This window comes from Oncorhynchus tshawytscha, linkage group LG12 (genome assembly GCF_018296145.1).
Source record: "Oncorhynchus tshawytscha isolate Ot180627B linkage group LG12, Otsh_v2.0, whole genome shotgun sequence".
Lineage (NCBI taxonomy): Eukaryota > Metazoa > Chordata > Actinopteri > Salmoniformes > Salmonidae > Oncorhynchus > Oncorhynchus tshawytscha.
The window spans coordinates 28,845,885-28,861,663 of record NC_056440.1 but is presented as its reverse complement, the minus strand read 5'-3'; the positions used below and the strand labels follow the sequence as shown (position 1 = coordinate 28,861,663).

Sequence of the window (15,779 nt, the reverse complement as noted above, 5' to 3'; positions counted from 1 at the left end):
ACACTTAGGTTGGAGTCATTAAAACTCGTTTTTCAACCACTCCACAAATTTCTTGTTAAAACCTCTCTGCGCACGGAACCCGCTAGCGGACTGAAATTCCACAACATACGGTGATCGCTACATAAATAGTCATATTAAACATTCATGAAAATACAAGTGTCTCACATGTATCGAAAGCCTAGAATCTTGCTAATCCAACTGCGTTGTCAGATTTAAAAAAGGATTTACTGAGAAAGAATACGATGCGATTATCTGAGCCTAGAGCCCCATAAAAAAAATTAAAAATGTAACCAGCACAGGCGTAACATAATCACAAACTGCATTAAAATAAATTGTTTACCTTTTATCTTTGTCTGTTTGCAATTCCAATGCTCATTGTAACACAATGAATGATCTTTTGTTTGATAAAATCCATTTTTATAGCCTAACACGAAACATTTTGTGAACTGCTTTTGTCGTGAATTCCGTCTCATTCCATTTTCGACGACACATTCCAGGTAAATAACCCACATAGAACGTGACTTTTCCAGTCATGTTTGGTTTCACTGCAATCAACTGGTTTGTTTGTAACACAATCAAACGTGATGGGCCATTTCACGGGACGTATTGACTGAAAGAAACCGATTTGAAGACAACAAGTCATGACATCATTGTGCACCAATGATTTGCCTGCTGTTTCGTTGATTGACTGTCTTTTAACCCAATGACCACTGATCGTCTTGAAATCTAGCTGGGTTAGATAGCCAATGAGCTGAGCTAAACGACAATACGCCATGTTTATGTGTTGCAAGACCAACCCATGTAGTAAGCTTCAGCGTAAAGTGAGTCATTCGCTATTGAAGTTTCATACCGGAAGAAGCTACGCATATTAGGCACGGCATTGTTTGGTGATATGCGATTCTACTAAAATTTGATTTGATTTGAACGCGCAGATTCAGCTGTTTATATATCAATCATTTTGGCGACTAAGTCAGGGAAAGCTAAATCTAAGTCTAGATATACAGATGTACACACAATTTTAGAATAAATTGATTGGGAAGGTGAGACAGAGATTGTTGTAGGACGCTTCATTTAGCGATTGTGGAGGAATATTTTTGGAACGGGAGAGGACATCGTTTTAGACGGGTAAGTTCTTATCATGCTAATGCCCTGGTTTGAAATCAATCATATAAAATATTATTTGTGATTTTTTTTTTAATTTAGAAGCAATATATAAACATGTAATGTCATGAAATGTGAGATGTGTGTGTCTGCCGCCCCACCCCAACCCACATGAAATAGCCTATTTGAGGCTGTTGAGGAGAGGGCAGGACCACATCAATGGTCAAAGTGAAATGGAGACAGTAGATACAGCTGTTCTGTTGTAATATAATAAAGACAGTAGATCTAGCTGGTCTGTCATAATATAAAAGAGACAGTAGATCTAGCAGGTAATAATAATATAATAATATATTCAACCTAATATATTCAACCTTCAACCTTCAACTCTCTCTATATATCTGTTTATTATACCTGTTGATACAGGGCTCATATGTGAAACTATTTTAACTGAACATGTTCTTTCACAGTGACACTGACTCCGAATGGGAGTCTTATCCGGTGTCCTGTGCGAATTCAAGTATGCTCTCTCTAATTCTCTTTTTCTCTCTCTCTCGGAGGACCTGAGCCCTAGGACCATGCGTCAGGACTACCTGGCATGATGACTCCTTGCTGCCCCCAGTCCACCTGGCCTTGCCGCTGTTCCAGTTTCAACTGTTCTGCCTGCGGCTATGGAACCCTAAACTGTTCATTTTTACTCTTGAGGTGCTGTCCTGTTGCACCCTCTACAACCACTGTGATCTCCACCCGGCACAGCCAGAAGAGGACTGGCCACCCCTCATAGCCTGGTTCCTCTCTAGGTTTCTTCCTAGGTTTTTGCCTTTCTAGGGAGTTTTTCCTAGCCACCGTGCTTCTACACCTGCATTGCTTGCTGTTTGGGGTTTTAGGCTGGGGCTATATACATTTATTTGATTTGATAGAGGACTGAGGGTCTTCCAAATATTGAAAGTGTGTGAATAGTTACCCATGTTATTTTGTAAATGTATATATATTTTTTTTTCATATATTTTTGAATCAATAATTATAATTGTTTTTATATTTTTGTATTTATTTATTTTTTCTCTAATTTTCTTTTTGGGGGGGGTGTTAGAATACCATTTTGGTATGTTATATATAGTTATTTGTTTCAAAATGTATACCTTCCCCAATTTGGCCACTTGGGTACATTTGGGCTACTTGTGTGAGACACCTGGGTGACTTCATGATAAATGTCATGTAGCACACTCATTTTAGAAGTTATCATTCTGAAACTTTGCACAAGTACTGTTGCCCTCTTATATTTTTCACTGAAATTGTCCCCATCATCCTATCTGAATATTTTATCTTGTTCATTTTAAAGATGATGATACAAAAATAAAAATAAAAAACATATTTATTTTCATTGTTTTATCTAAACCAGATCTATTGTGTGTTATTCTCCTACATTCAATTCACATTTACACAAATTTCAGAGTGTTTTCTTTCAAATGGTACCAAGAATATGCGTATCCTTGGTTCTGTGCCTGAGCTACAGGCTGTTAGATTTGGGTATGTCTTCAGGCGGAAATTGCACAAAGTAGGGGGGGTGCTGCAAGAGCTTTTAACAAACTAGAGTTTTGGCAGGTCGGTTAGGACAACTACTTTGTGGATGACACAAGTAATTTTTCCAACAATTGTTTACAGACAGATTATTTCACTTATAATTCACTGTATCCCAATTCCAGTGGGCCAGAAGTTTACATACACTAAGTAGACTGTGCCTTTAAACAGCTTGCAAAATTCCAGAAAATGATGTAATGGCTTTAGAAGCTACCTGATAGGCTAATTTACATCATTTTAGTCAATTGGAGGTGTACCTGTGGATGTATTTCAAGGCCTACCTTCAAACTCAGTGCCTCTTTGCTTGACATCATGGGAAACTCAAAAGAAATCAGCCAAGACCTCAGAAAAACATTTGTAGACCTCCACAAGTATGGTTCATCCTTGGGACTCATTTCCAAACGCCTGAAGGTACCATGTTCATGTGTATAAACAATAATACCTAAGGATAAACACCATGGGACCACGCAGCTGTCATACCGCTCAGGAAGGAGACGCGTTCTGTCTCCTAGAGATGAACGTACTTTGGTGTGAAAAGTGCAAATCAATCCCAGAACAACAGCAAAGGACCTTGTGAAGATGCTGGAGGAAACAGGTACAAAAGTATCTATATCCACAGTAAAAACGAGTCCTATATCGACAAAACCTGAAAGTTCTCTCAGCAAGGAAGAAGCCACTGCTATAAAACCACCATAAAAAAACAGACTACGGTTTGCAACTGGACATGGGGACAAAGATTGTACTTTTTGGAGAAATGAAATCATCCACTCTGGCTTCAATGAAGACAAAGGGACCCCACTTGATTCCCTGCAACGATTTCCTGCAACGATTGTCCACTATGCCGACCACGCTTACTGCAGTGAAACATGGACTGATATTTGGGACTTTTGACAAACGTATTCAGCCAGCACAGAAGAAGCATGCTACACCCGAGGAAAGTTAATCTAATCCAACTGGCATTTGAGGGAGATCTTATAGAAATAGATGGGCTACATTCTATTAGGTCTATAGGTTTTTTGGTAGCCCATTGGTTTTCGTTGCTGTACATTGAACTCTATGTGTCACACCCTGATTAGTTTCACCTGTCTTTGTGCTTGTCTCCACCCCCCTCCAGGTGTCCCCCATCTTCCCCATTATCCCCAGTGTATTTATACCTGTGTTCTCTGGTTGCCTGACAGTTTGCTTTGTCCATCAAGCCTACCAGCTATTTTCCCCTTGCTCCAGTCTTTTTCTATAGTTCCTGTTTTCCCGGTTTTGACCATTCTACCTGCCCTGACCCTGAGTCTGCCTGCCATTCTGTACCTTTTGACTCTGATCTGGATTACTGACCGCTGCCTGCCCTTGACCTGTCGTTTTACCTGCCCCGATCTAGTAAAAAACTTTTGTTACTTCACCACTGTCTGCATCTGGTTCTTCCCTAAAATGTGATAATATGTATTAGAAACGTGTTTATGGTAGGCTGGCATTGCTTAATTGATTACGTGGGTCGAATTTGTTCCACAGAAGTGTATTGTACCATATCACAACGTGTTGCTGAACTCATGAGCGAGCGGTATGATTTTTCATGTTTGAAGTGTAGACAGCTGTTCATGGCTGCATCTCACTGTAGTAGGCTGTAGGCTATGTTTTGGTTATTTGGATCTCCATTCGCCTTTCGTTTAGTGCGTTTGTTTACTGTTAATGTAACTAGCCTCAATATAGATTGTCATGCCGTTATCGATTTCTGATATTTAGTTTTCTAGGCCTACTTGGTACCACTGTTTTGTTCTGTTCACATTCATTCGCATTCACAGCTGTGTCGGTATTCCAAGACAAACTGCTATTCGGTATGCATGAATAACTTGGCTACTACTTTCAGCATTTAGTTTGCAATATTTTGGTAAGACAGCTGTGTGTACGGCTGCATTGAATTCACATAGGCTGTCTGCAATAGGGTAATTGCCATATCTAGCTTGTTGCCTATATTCATTACCAACACAGCCTAGCTGTAGGGTGCTGTCCATTGTGCTGATACAGCGCAGCAGAGAGAGGCTACAGATTTCAAAAGCACTCAATGATCTGGGAGTCTCTGCATTTGAACATTATGTTTACTGTGGTGTAGTGTGATTATATAAGCAGAATTCAATATAATTCCAATGCAAGAACCCCCCAAAATGTTTCCCCCTCGCCGATTTCAACTACCCCTTTAGTCACTTTATCCTGGCACCGGATCTGCCTGAGAGGAAGGGCCAACATGGCAAGAAAAGGGAGTATGAGAGGGATCCAGGGAGCTAGAAGGACTGGGAACAGGTTCCTTCCTGTTGTTTTCCTAAAATGCTCTATGTATCACTGCCTGTAACACTGTCCCACTGTCAGAGGCAGGCCATTATGCCACAAGCACTACACTGCAATGAGCAGCATTTCTCTCGATTTCAACAGTTCTGGTCAAATAGTAGCCAACAAAAATATATTGTTTCCTGCACTGAATGCATTGTTCTCTCGTCTGTCATATTTTGTCCAATTTTGTGTAAACTTACAATGTTTCATAGCTTCTTAACCTACAGAATAGCTGTATGTGAAGGACTGAGAATGCTCTCTGAAATGAAAAGGTAAAGCCCCACCTGATATCAGTTGATTCTTGAAAAACTCTAAGCTCCTTTTTAAGTGACAGGAGATCAAGCTACTCATAAGCTCTTCTCTGCCATAGGACTGAACAGATTCTCCTCAGGATGACGTCAGCTCCCTCCTCTGACTCATCCATCCCTTCTGGACAGTCCAGTCTCAGACAGCTGTGGGGTGGCTGAAAGGTCATCACACATACTACGTCAAATCACATGACATCATCTGACATAAAACCCTTCCACTCTGGAAAGTGGTGAGTGTCAGAAAGCCCCCGTGGAGTCAAACACTTGTGATTCATTTCATTCATACATCAACCATGTCCAATTTTCTAATTCCCTCGCCTTTTTCAAAAGGTGATGTAACTAGTCTGGTCAGTGAAGACAAAACCAGACAGGGAAGTGGCACAGAGGAACAGGGGAAGGAGAGGTGATGAGATAGGGACTCAGACAGAAGGGCATGCAGACAGACACACTGATAAAACACAAACACAGAAAACATGCAGTACTGCAGTACAGAATTGAAATAGCAGACTTAGTGTGTGGTTAGAGCTTCATCTCACCCAACATAAACATTCATATTCTGCTCAACTTTATTCTACTCAATGTATAGAGTCCTATAGACACACATGGCCCTCCACAGCAAAGAGCAGCACTAAGCTGGTCCACTTTTTCCAGACAGATAATTCTAGGTTTGTGCCCACTAGCGCCGACCCTCTGTCGGTTCTGCTTTCTCTGACCTGTAATTACATGCCATTCATTTGATTGTTCATTAGTACAACCCTCGCCTCGGCACAGCCAAACAGGAACCCCCTTATTAGTGGTTCATGACTCCTCTCTCTCCGTGCCGGGCTTTGGGCAGGGGTGGAAAAAAGCTGTGCGTAGCGGAGGAGGAGTGAGGGGCGGTACCGAGAAATGGGGGAGGGAGGGGTGAGGCGGGGAGAGATGTTGAGCAATGGGAGTAGGAGACGGGAGACCTTGTTTTAACTCTTTGCCCTGGCACTGCTACAGGAAATCCAGGCCTGCACTGGGGCAAAGGAGGGAAATGATGTCATGGTCTGGCTAGAACTTACAGTAGATTGAATAGTTCCCCTTTTTTCCCACATTTACTCAACGTAAATAAATTACAAATATAGATTTTGCCTAAGCACCAATGTTTTTTTCCCTCTACAGGAAAACATCCAGTTACTCAAACTACAACAGGATGCTCAGAACAGGTGCAGGAGGAAACCAACAAACAAACCACTGTTCACAATCCTAGAGAAACAGACAGTCCTTCCAAGTAATTCCAAAATATTCCCCAAAGCGAACGGATCCACACTGGAACTACAATAGGGCTGGCACAATTACAGTATAATCGCGTAACCGACAGCTATGGATGAATACAGTTACAAAAATAAAATAACCGTCAAATTGATGTGGAACGAACAGCTGACTGAAGGCAAGATGGGTGCAGTTGAGTCTGTTAAGAGTCCATGTTATGGCAGAAACAAAGTGATGAAACCTTGTTGCTCCTTGCTGAAAGGAACAAACAAGTCTTCGGTTGCACATAGAAATAGAATGAATAGAACAGGCGTGGAACCTCTAACCCTGGAAACTGACTCTTCGCTAAGTCCCACCCTAGAATTTTGGCAACCAATCGGGGTGCTCCAATGGATAGTAACCGTCGTTAAGTCCGACACCTCGGACAAGCTCACGTTTAAATCACATCCAAGTCAATGGGGGATATGGCACAAATTGATAAATAATTTAACAGTGCACCAGCAGAACTTGCTACTGTGATTCCTGAAATACAGAGCCTGTTAATGGAGAATTTTTCGAATCCCAAAATGACACTTTTGATACATTGTTTGCTAGCTCAGCTGGTTAGCTAGCTCTTAGCTGAGGAACGTTCAACTCCGTTCTCATGAGCATTGTGCAAGTAACCGAAAAGTCTCTGGTTTGAATCTCTGAGCCGACAATGTGGAAAAATCTGCCCCCTTGAGCAAAGCAGTTAATCACCAACAACAACTGCTTCCTGGGTGTCGATGACATGGAAGTCAATTAAGGCACCCCCCCACACCTCTCTGATTCAGAGGTGGGTTAAATGCAGAAGACATGTTTCAGTTGAATGCATTCAGTTCTGCAACTAACTAGGTAACTCTCTTCCCTTTCTTATATCGAGGCGGAGTTGAGTATTAATAACTGGTCTTGTGATTTGCTAGCAATAACATTGAGTCACCATCAGTCGATACTTGTAAAAAATTTAATTCTGAAAAAGCTTAAATCACAGGAAGTTGGTGGCGCCTTAATTGGGGAGGACGGGCTCATGGTAATGGCTGGAGTGGAATTCGTGGAATGGTATCAAATACATCAAACACATGGTTTCCATGTGTTTGATGCCATTCCATTTACTCCATTCCAGCCATTATTATGAGCTGGCTTAAATGTACCTATGTTTGTCCTGTTCAACTGTTGTCCTTCTGCAGGTTTTTCATTAAAATTTTGATCAAATTCAACCATTGACTTTTTCCTAATTTGTGTTGCTCAACTCAGCACAAATGAGCTTATGCCAATTGAATCTCCGCTTGCGTAGTACGTCAAGGCCGCTACGTCTCCAGTTTAACAAAACAAATGGGAAAAAAGTTGGTGGTTGTGTTCGATAAAGGTTTTTATTAAAAGTATGAATTTAAGCACCCCACCCACAGAAGGACCACAGACAAACATAGACCTGTACAGGTAAGCGTTTTTAGAATTGACATTATATCGACTGATGGTGACACTGTTGTTGCTAGCAAATCACACGACCAGTTATCAATACTCAACTCCGCCTCGATATAAGAGAACAGGGTTGAGCGTTCCTCAGCTAGTTAGCTCTAAGTATCATAGTATCACCCCCAAACATTGCTAAAGCTAGCTAGCCACTTCATAAAACTTGTTTTTTTCTAAATGTATGTTAGATAGCTAAGTTAGCAATGTTATGAATACAATTCCCATTTGCTGTCGACATCAGGATATGATTTCAGAGCACTAGTTTGCTCCAAAGCGGTTATAGCTTTGACTGCATTCTGACAGTGAATTCAGAGCCATTCAGTGGCTAGCTACACTACAAACATAATTTTATCAGGTTCCCGTGAAGCAATTGTAATGACAGTCCACCACAATATACTCAACAGTTTCCTAATTGGCAAAGGGTAGTCTGTGTTAAATGTCATTGTATATTAGAAACACAGTTTCAAATCATTGTGAGGGGATTTTGCCAATGGTTGAATGGGGAATTGGGCTTCCCGGGACAATGTTGTCTGAGGTTGCAACAGTACCCAAGGGAGGCGGGGTTAGTGAAGGGTAAATTTGTTCTGTAAATGGGTACACTCGCAGTGGCTGCTTGGTATTGTGATTTCATAGTTTCCATGGTAATATAGAATGTTCACTCAAAATATTTCTTGCTATTGGAACGGTTATTATGGTTACCAAAATTCTATGACCGTCACAGCCTTGTCTACTACTATACAGACACACTAAAACCCTACCCAGTGTGTTAAGGTATGTATAACTATTGCATCTCTCTGCCCCACAGCTACAGTACTGTGTGTGAAAATACTGGGACAGGTAACCCCTGTGAGTGAAATAAATATTTCAGTCTGTGAGAATGAAAGTGAGAAGAAAGAAGTGGGAGCTACATGTTTAATGATTATCCTGGTGACATCTTAAGTCAATTGTTTTATTCTTCACACACACTGAGATCAGATGAGTACTGGTTTAACAGACTGTCATGTCAGAAGGGCTGGATTATACCCTGCACTGGCGCGTTCTCTTTCACATGAAAAGCAGAGCGGTGTTGAGAGGGTGAGGGGTGAGGCGTTAAAATCGCTCCTTCATATTCCTTGTAGCATCAACAGGCAGTGTCATCACCCAACGGTGTTGAACAAAAACGCTGTGCCTTGTCAGGGTGACAGCATGGTGACAGTGGCTACTCCTCATACTGTATAATTACTGATGTGCTGCTGTAATTAAAGTCCCCCGTCACAGTCCTCATAGCCCTCCACTCTGTCCCCACACACTGACCTTTACCAACGCAAACACCGGCTCATTGTCTCAGCTCACCCTATACATCTTCCACAGGGCTACAGATAAATGTCTGTGTGTATGCGCACGTCCAAGTGTGCGTGCATATACAGTATGATCGGGTTCATGTATGCCAATACCATAAACCTCAACTTCAGCACAAGTACCAATCCAATGTTCTCCTTCCAACTGACAAGCTGGTGTGTTGTCATTGTGAATTCAAGCCCTTTAGGTTGGAGGAGATTGAAGACCGTCGATGGGCAGATCATACCGCATAATGATGCAGAAGATGGAGTTGGATCTCCTTGACACAGAGCACTGCCACTCTACCTCTGCTTTCCTTTGAGCTTTCAGTCCTGTCTGTCAGTCATCAGTAGAGCAGACAGCCTGAGACAGGGAGTGGAGGAGTGATGCTGCAGAGGGCTGCTATTTGTTTAACGTGTCACTGAAGCAGCAGTGTTGTCTGTGAAGGGCCAGATGGAGAGGAGTTGTGGCTGTGGGCAGCATGCCAGCTGTAAAGACACTCTGACACTCCTACAGTGCTCTAAAAACAACAGTGCATGAGCAACGGGTCACAAAGTACTAACTCACAACTACAGCTGTGCAGTTTCGACCTTTTCATAGGCACACACACACACAATATTTAATCTTAAAGCGTAGATGGGGGTTCAAGAGTGTGACAGCATTCCATTTGCAAAGAATGAAGCCTGGGGAGGCAAAAATGGAGTCACACTAACACACATTCATACAAATGGTTTCTCTTTCTCACTTAAACAGAAGCACACACACACACGCATACATTTATGCCACTTGTCTACTGAATGACACTTCATTTTGTTCTATTTTCTGCCTCTGCATTCTGTGGGAGGGTGAAGGACAGAGGGCCTAAAGCTGTATCAGGTCATTACGCCAAATATTTTCTCTTTTCTTTCAGAGAGAAAGAAAGAAAAAGCTCTGGTGCTTTACAACAGCGGGATAAAACTGACGGGTTAGACAGGGCTTCCTCTCTGAGCAGATTGGAGTGCTGCCTGGATATGGGCTTCCAGAAGCCGGGCTGTTCAGCAGTGCGTGCGGCGGTGGGGTGGGTGCAGCCGAGCCTGTCACAACCTGACGGGCCCATCCAGAGGTGCAGCCATGGTGAGGGATGATTGATGATAAACATGTACTCACACAGGATCTAAATGCCAGCACGCTCCTGTGATTTAATCCCCCCTCCCTCATCAAACACACAGCCATTACGGATTGATCTTATGCCTGTGTAAACCAAACCCCCTCTCCTCTCGCTCCCTAAAGCCAATGACAAGCGTGTGAGGAGTGTGAGAAGGACTGCCATTATAATAGTCACAATCCATTTAGGTCTTCTAGACTGGTTGGTATCCAAGGTTAAGAAAAGGTGCATTACTTATTGATTACTTCATTAGGCCATGATCAGCTCTGTCATTCCACTCAAGCATATATACCAATTTGAGACCAGCTATGTTCGTAATTGATTATTACCACATGTGTAACAAATAGACCTAGGCAAGCCAGTATTTCATGCAACTCACTGCTGAAGAATTTAAGGCTGAGTTATATATTTTTTCTTTATTTTCTTTGTCTGTACCAGACCAGAGGAACATTAACCTTGATCTTTCTTTATGCAATCATTATAGAATTAAAAATGTACCATCACTACTCAATCATCCATAACTAGACTTGTAAAGATAGGAGGGAGTCATTACACTTTTTTTCTCACCAATTGGCAAGATAACATAGAACAAATGTATTTTGTATTTAATTAATGTAATGTCTATTTCCTCATTAATTAGAGCACTATGGTGAAATTGCTACAGTTCCCATGTAGCCTGACTGAGAATAATCTCAGAGCCTTGTACTGTACAATGGCTCTGAAGAATATGTGACAAGACTGTCTCCTAGTGGTGATCAGGCAGAGGATCAAATTCAACCACTGCTTGAGTGACTCACACCTGACCAAAAAGACTGATCCTTGACAATCAGATCTGGGACTAGACAGAAGCCGCAGTGTTGTAGTGCAAGCAGAAGCTAACCAAAGCATCAGATATAACATTGTGTGTAATAGGCTAGACTGTGTGCAATAATCTGGCTCTGGATTAACCATCCCCCAGTCAGAGACCACAAAGAGGTCATTGTGCTGGCCTATCAAAAAGAGAGAGGGGAGAGATTTTGGCAATGGTTTTCGAGTGCAGCTTGCAGGCCTGTTCTCTGTCTGAATAGTTATTTCACACTGTTTATTTAGATGCAGTGATGTATTGTGATTTATCTGACATCAGAGCCACCACAATGTTCCTTCGCCTCTTCCATACCATTCCCACCCTAGTCATCAACTCCCACCGTGGAAATTGCTTTGACGCTGCTGGATTCTGTTCAATAAAAATCAGTACTCAGAGATTTACGGACGAGAACAATGCATTTTTTAAAAATTGCCATGAGAATGTGTTGGAGAATTGATTGATACAATCAATATGATAAATCAATGTTTACTTTGTGAAACAAAAATAGACTTACCTGGATTTCAATCAAATACTTCCCTTGACCTCAGTCAGGTGAGCTGTGACCTGTGACTTCAGATGAGCTGAGATGAGCATTACAAATCAATCACACACACACACACACCCAAACAAATTAATGTACACACTTAAACACACACACACACACACACACACACTAAAGACACAGCTTAAATACAGCTCTTTCTGCCTAATCAATTCAGCCAAGACGCAAGTTGGGTGCTGAGAGGATTGGCACCCTACTCAGCCTCTGTGGGTGAGCAATGTGAAATCTATGGTAGGTCAAACCACATGCCCCAGACAATACCACAGATAAGACCTAGCAAATATTCTACCTTACCTTCCTCAACCTTACATTGATCAACTCTGCTTATGCACAATCAAAACGAGAAAAGCAAATTAATTATTCAGCAAGCTATTGCACATAGGTCCTAATACCAAGTGGACGTCCATTCATGTAAATCAGACTTGCACTAGTCTCCCATAAATCTTCAGTTCATGTGCAGATCTTAAAACCCATAAACAGTACATGTGTAATACAAAACCATGCACTGTTCTGTTTTGGAGTGAATTTAGCTGTGTTTCTGTTCTCACATGTCCTCTTGTCCCATGTTTGAGGTTAAGATGCAGTTGGTGGTTCAGACAGACTCACCTTGGGCCACTTGGGGTTGAGTAGACGGGCCTTGACAGCGTCGTCCAGGGCAGCCTGGTAGCATCCCAGTTTGTGAAAGGCTGCTGAGCGGTTGCTGTAGAGGATGCAGTTCTGTGGGTCGGCTCGCAGGGCGTCGCCATAGAGACTCAAGGCAGCCTGGAAGTCGCCGCGTTGGCACGCCTCGTTGCTCTGCTGAACTCTCTCCATGAACTCTGCCTTGCTGAGGCCACATCGGTCCCCTTCCTCTTCACCCACAAGCCGTGCCGCACTGCCAACTGTCCGGGAGCCGAAGATCGAAAACTGGAGATAGAGGGCAATGAGGTGGAGAAGTTCCATAATTAGGCAGGTCAAAAGGACTGCAAAGTGAAATCATTAAATACAATTTAAAGATGGAGATGAGAGCAGAAATGTTTTCTGCTTTTACAAATTCTTTGGGATTTAATTTAAACACTAAGAGAGAGCTTGTCCTATCATTGATTCAGCAAATTTCAAAGCCATGTTGGCAGACCGGGCAGAACCCCCTGACTCATGAAATAAACAAAGACAATACCTTCAGGCAGTAGTTCACAATAAAACAACTAAAGACTTAGAATTACTCCAGTAACATTGCAGATCCCAAAAATACAGCTTTGTATCTTTTAAACTATTTAGGAAGTCTTAGAAAATGACTGGTTTTGAAATGTTGTGTCAGCTGACCAGAGATGCTTTGTTAAGTACATTATTCAATGAAAAAACTCTAGATTGTCAATCTGATGGAGCCGCTTCCACAATACCTCATTCATACCACACCTCCTCCAGCTGAATTCTGGGATAGGACAGAGCAGCAGTCAGCATGCCTGGTAATTACTTCCAGAGGGTGAGAGAGTGAAAGGGGAAGATAGGAGAGGAAGGATAGACGTTGGCTATGACTGAACTACATTCAACATCATACTATTGTGGAAAGTATTAACTGAACAACAATCAACATCACACTATTGTGGAAAGTGTGGTTTTGTCATTCCTCACTTTACATCCTTCTGCAAAATGTTAATCACGATAATTACAGCATCAGTTAGAGCAGTAAAAATGCATGAAGCTCAGATCTGGACAACCTGCACGCTAACTACCGTCCTCTGTTAAATGTCCTCCTTCTGAGTGTTACAACTGGAGTGAAAGCATGTTGTAGTAGGATAAATGATGGGATTGGGGTAAATTTAGGCTAAGTGGGAGTGTGCATACAGTAGCTGGTGCAGCCACCCACTGGTAAGAGCTGTTTATGATCTAAGAATGCACATCAACCAATGGTAAATAACAGACTGGGGCCTAGTGTGGTTTGGGGGCTGTTTTGTTGCTGTTCAGTGCATGTGTTTGTCATTGCATTTGTGTTGTGAGCTTGTGCATGTAAGCTTTTCTCTGGGTGTCTGAAGGGGGTGGAACACTGGAAGCAGAGTCCATTTTAAACACTTACCCATCATCATCTGAGACAATTTTGCCTGTTTGTTATCAAAATTAATATACTGATGATATACCATTGGCCGTCATTGTATTCTTATTAACCACTTTCAACACAATCTAAATTTGCTAATGGATGTGTGATTGAAGGTCCCCTCTATGATCTAGACTAGGGTACGTTCTGGTCTCTGGCCCAACACATCCTGGGGTATCTGTGTAGGCACTGCACTGGACAGGAAGGGAGGAGAGTGAGGGAGAGAGTGCTGTGATAATGAGAGCCTAGACAACTAGGGGTCCCTACAGACCAGTTGGATAAAACTCCCTAACATGTCATTCCCAAAGGACTGCAGAACAGAATGAAGGAACACATATAGGCTACACTCACACTAATGGACCACCACACAGGGGCTGTTCAGAAAGCTATTCAGATATTGAACTCATGGTGAGTAAGACGGACACCTCCACCAGAGTACCAGTGTGGTAGTTTATGCCTTCACACCAAAATGAAAACATGTCAAAAGCCAACGATAACATGATCTGCAACAAATTGAGGGCATGAAAACTGGAGGGAATATGAATCGTTAATGAATCAATCTAAAAATCAAACTGAATTTTGAGGTGCTTAGCAAATTCCTTAGCCATGAAATGTTGCATGTGGTTCACCAGGGCTCTGTATTTACATAGCAATATCATTGAAATACATACATACAGTGTGGCTACACAGTGTTATGCTACTGTAAATATATACATCTATTATTATTGTTACAACTGTCTGAACTTCCGTTTTTCAAAGACTTCTAAATCAACTCACAATAACTGTGCAAAAATGTAAACACAATGTCAAAAAGTAGTCGTTTTAACAATGTTTCCCTGCACCTTTTCACCATTGTAATAACTTAGTAACAATGTTTCCCTGCATTGTTTGAGTTTGAGTTTCTTTTATTTTTACAGGGACAGTGCACATTGTAGTTACATAATGTCTCGAAATTTGATTTTCAGCATTAATAGCGTCATCCAGAATGTTGTTCGGGACCATTGTGAGCATTGACCCTGCATCCTTTTGGTTATAAACTGACTCTGTCGACTCATTTCATCTGTAGCCTAAGCATGAAATATATTTGCAGTGACCATATTCAGTCGACAGTGCAATAGTAAATGTGATAGCTATTTGACAACTATTCAATAACAAAATGTACCAATATGGTATATCTTTGTAAGTCATGTGACTTTCTAGCAGTTTTTGTGCTCTGTACCTTTTCCTTAAAAGTTCCTTGCTTCTCCATCCTGTGTGTTTGTAGGCTACTTGTCTTCTGCAGCAGGCTTCTATGATCCCATGATAAAAGTCACTAAATACAATGCCAGTGTATTCTTCAATGCGTCTTCCAATTGTTTCCGAAGGTTGTCGGGTAGTCGAAAAACTGTAAAAATATTACGTCAATAGTATTTTTTGGAGTTCTATAGAAACTTTTCTCAAGGATAGTGCGCCATGTTGTCAAAACTTTTTTATTTTTTTCCTTGCCTTTTCCCCTGTTGCCATAGCGGATTTCTGTGCTGCAGACGTATCTCGAGACAGTTTACTGCAGTCTACCTCGTGACATCAGAGGGGCGTTAGCCTACATTTTCATTATTCCCTACACCTGTGTTTTTATTGGTTTAATTGTGGTATTTATTATAATCCAAACAAATTGATCTTGAAATTCATATAAAGAGTCTTCAACACAGTGGAATGTCACTGCTTACTTTTCTCCCGTGAGACCCTGATTGGAAATGCTCTTTGAGAGACAGATTATTTTCCATGGCCCCCAACGCTTGTCTTGAAGTGTGTTAACTTTTTCAATATCCCCATGCATG

The 15,779-nt window shown here is 41.7% G+C and overlaps 1 protein-coding gene and 1 long non-coding RNA gene across 3 annotated transcripts in view; one reads left to right on the top strand and one right to left on the bottom strand.

Annotated features, from left to right (window-relative positions):
* Positions 1-15,468, bottom strand: part of LOC112264078 (tetratricopeptide repeat protein 28-like) — a 322,087-nt gene extending 306,619 nt beyond the window's left edge. For both annotated transcript variants that reach the window (XM_042331570.1, XM_042331571.1), the window contains exons 1-2: positions 15,182-15,468; positions 12,498-12,797 (exon numbers count right to left, since the gene is read on the bottom strand). In XM_042331570.1, coding sequence (XP_042187504.1) covers positions 12,498-12,797; positions 15,182-15,211 — 330 coding nt within the window. In that variant the 5' untranslated portion in view covers positions 15,212-15,468. The remainder of the gene's footprint in view (positions 1-12,497; positions 12,798-15,181) is intronic.
* LOC121847936 lies at positions 7,743-12,602 on the top strand. The gene is made up of 3 exons (XR_006084815.1): positions 7,743-7,991; positions 10,252-10,454; positions 12,464-12,602. It is a non-coding gene; the product is annotated as an uncharacterized LOC121847936 (long non-coding RNA).
* Positions 15,469-15,779: the final 311 nt, after the last annotated feature.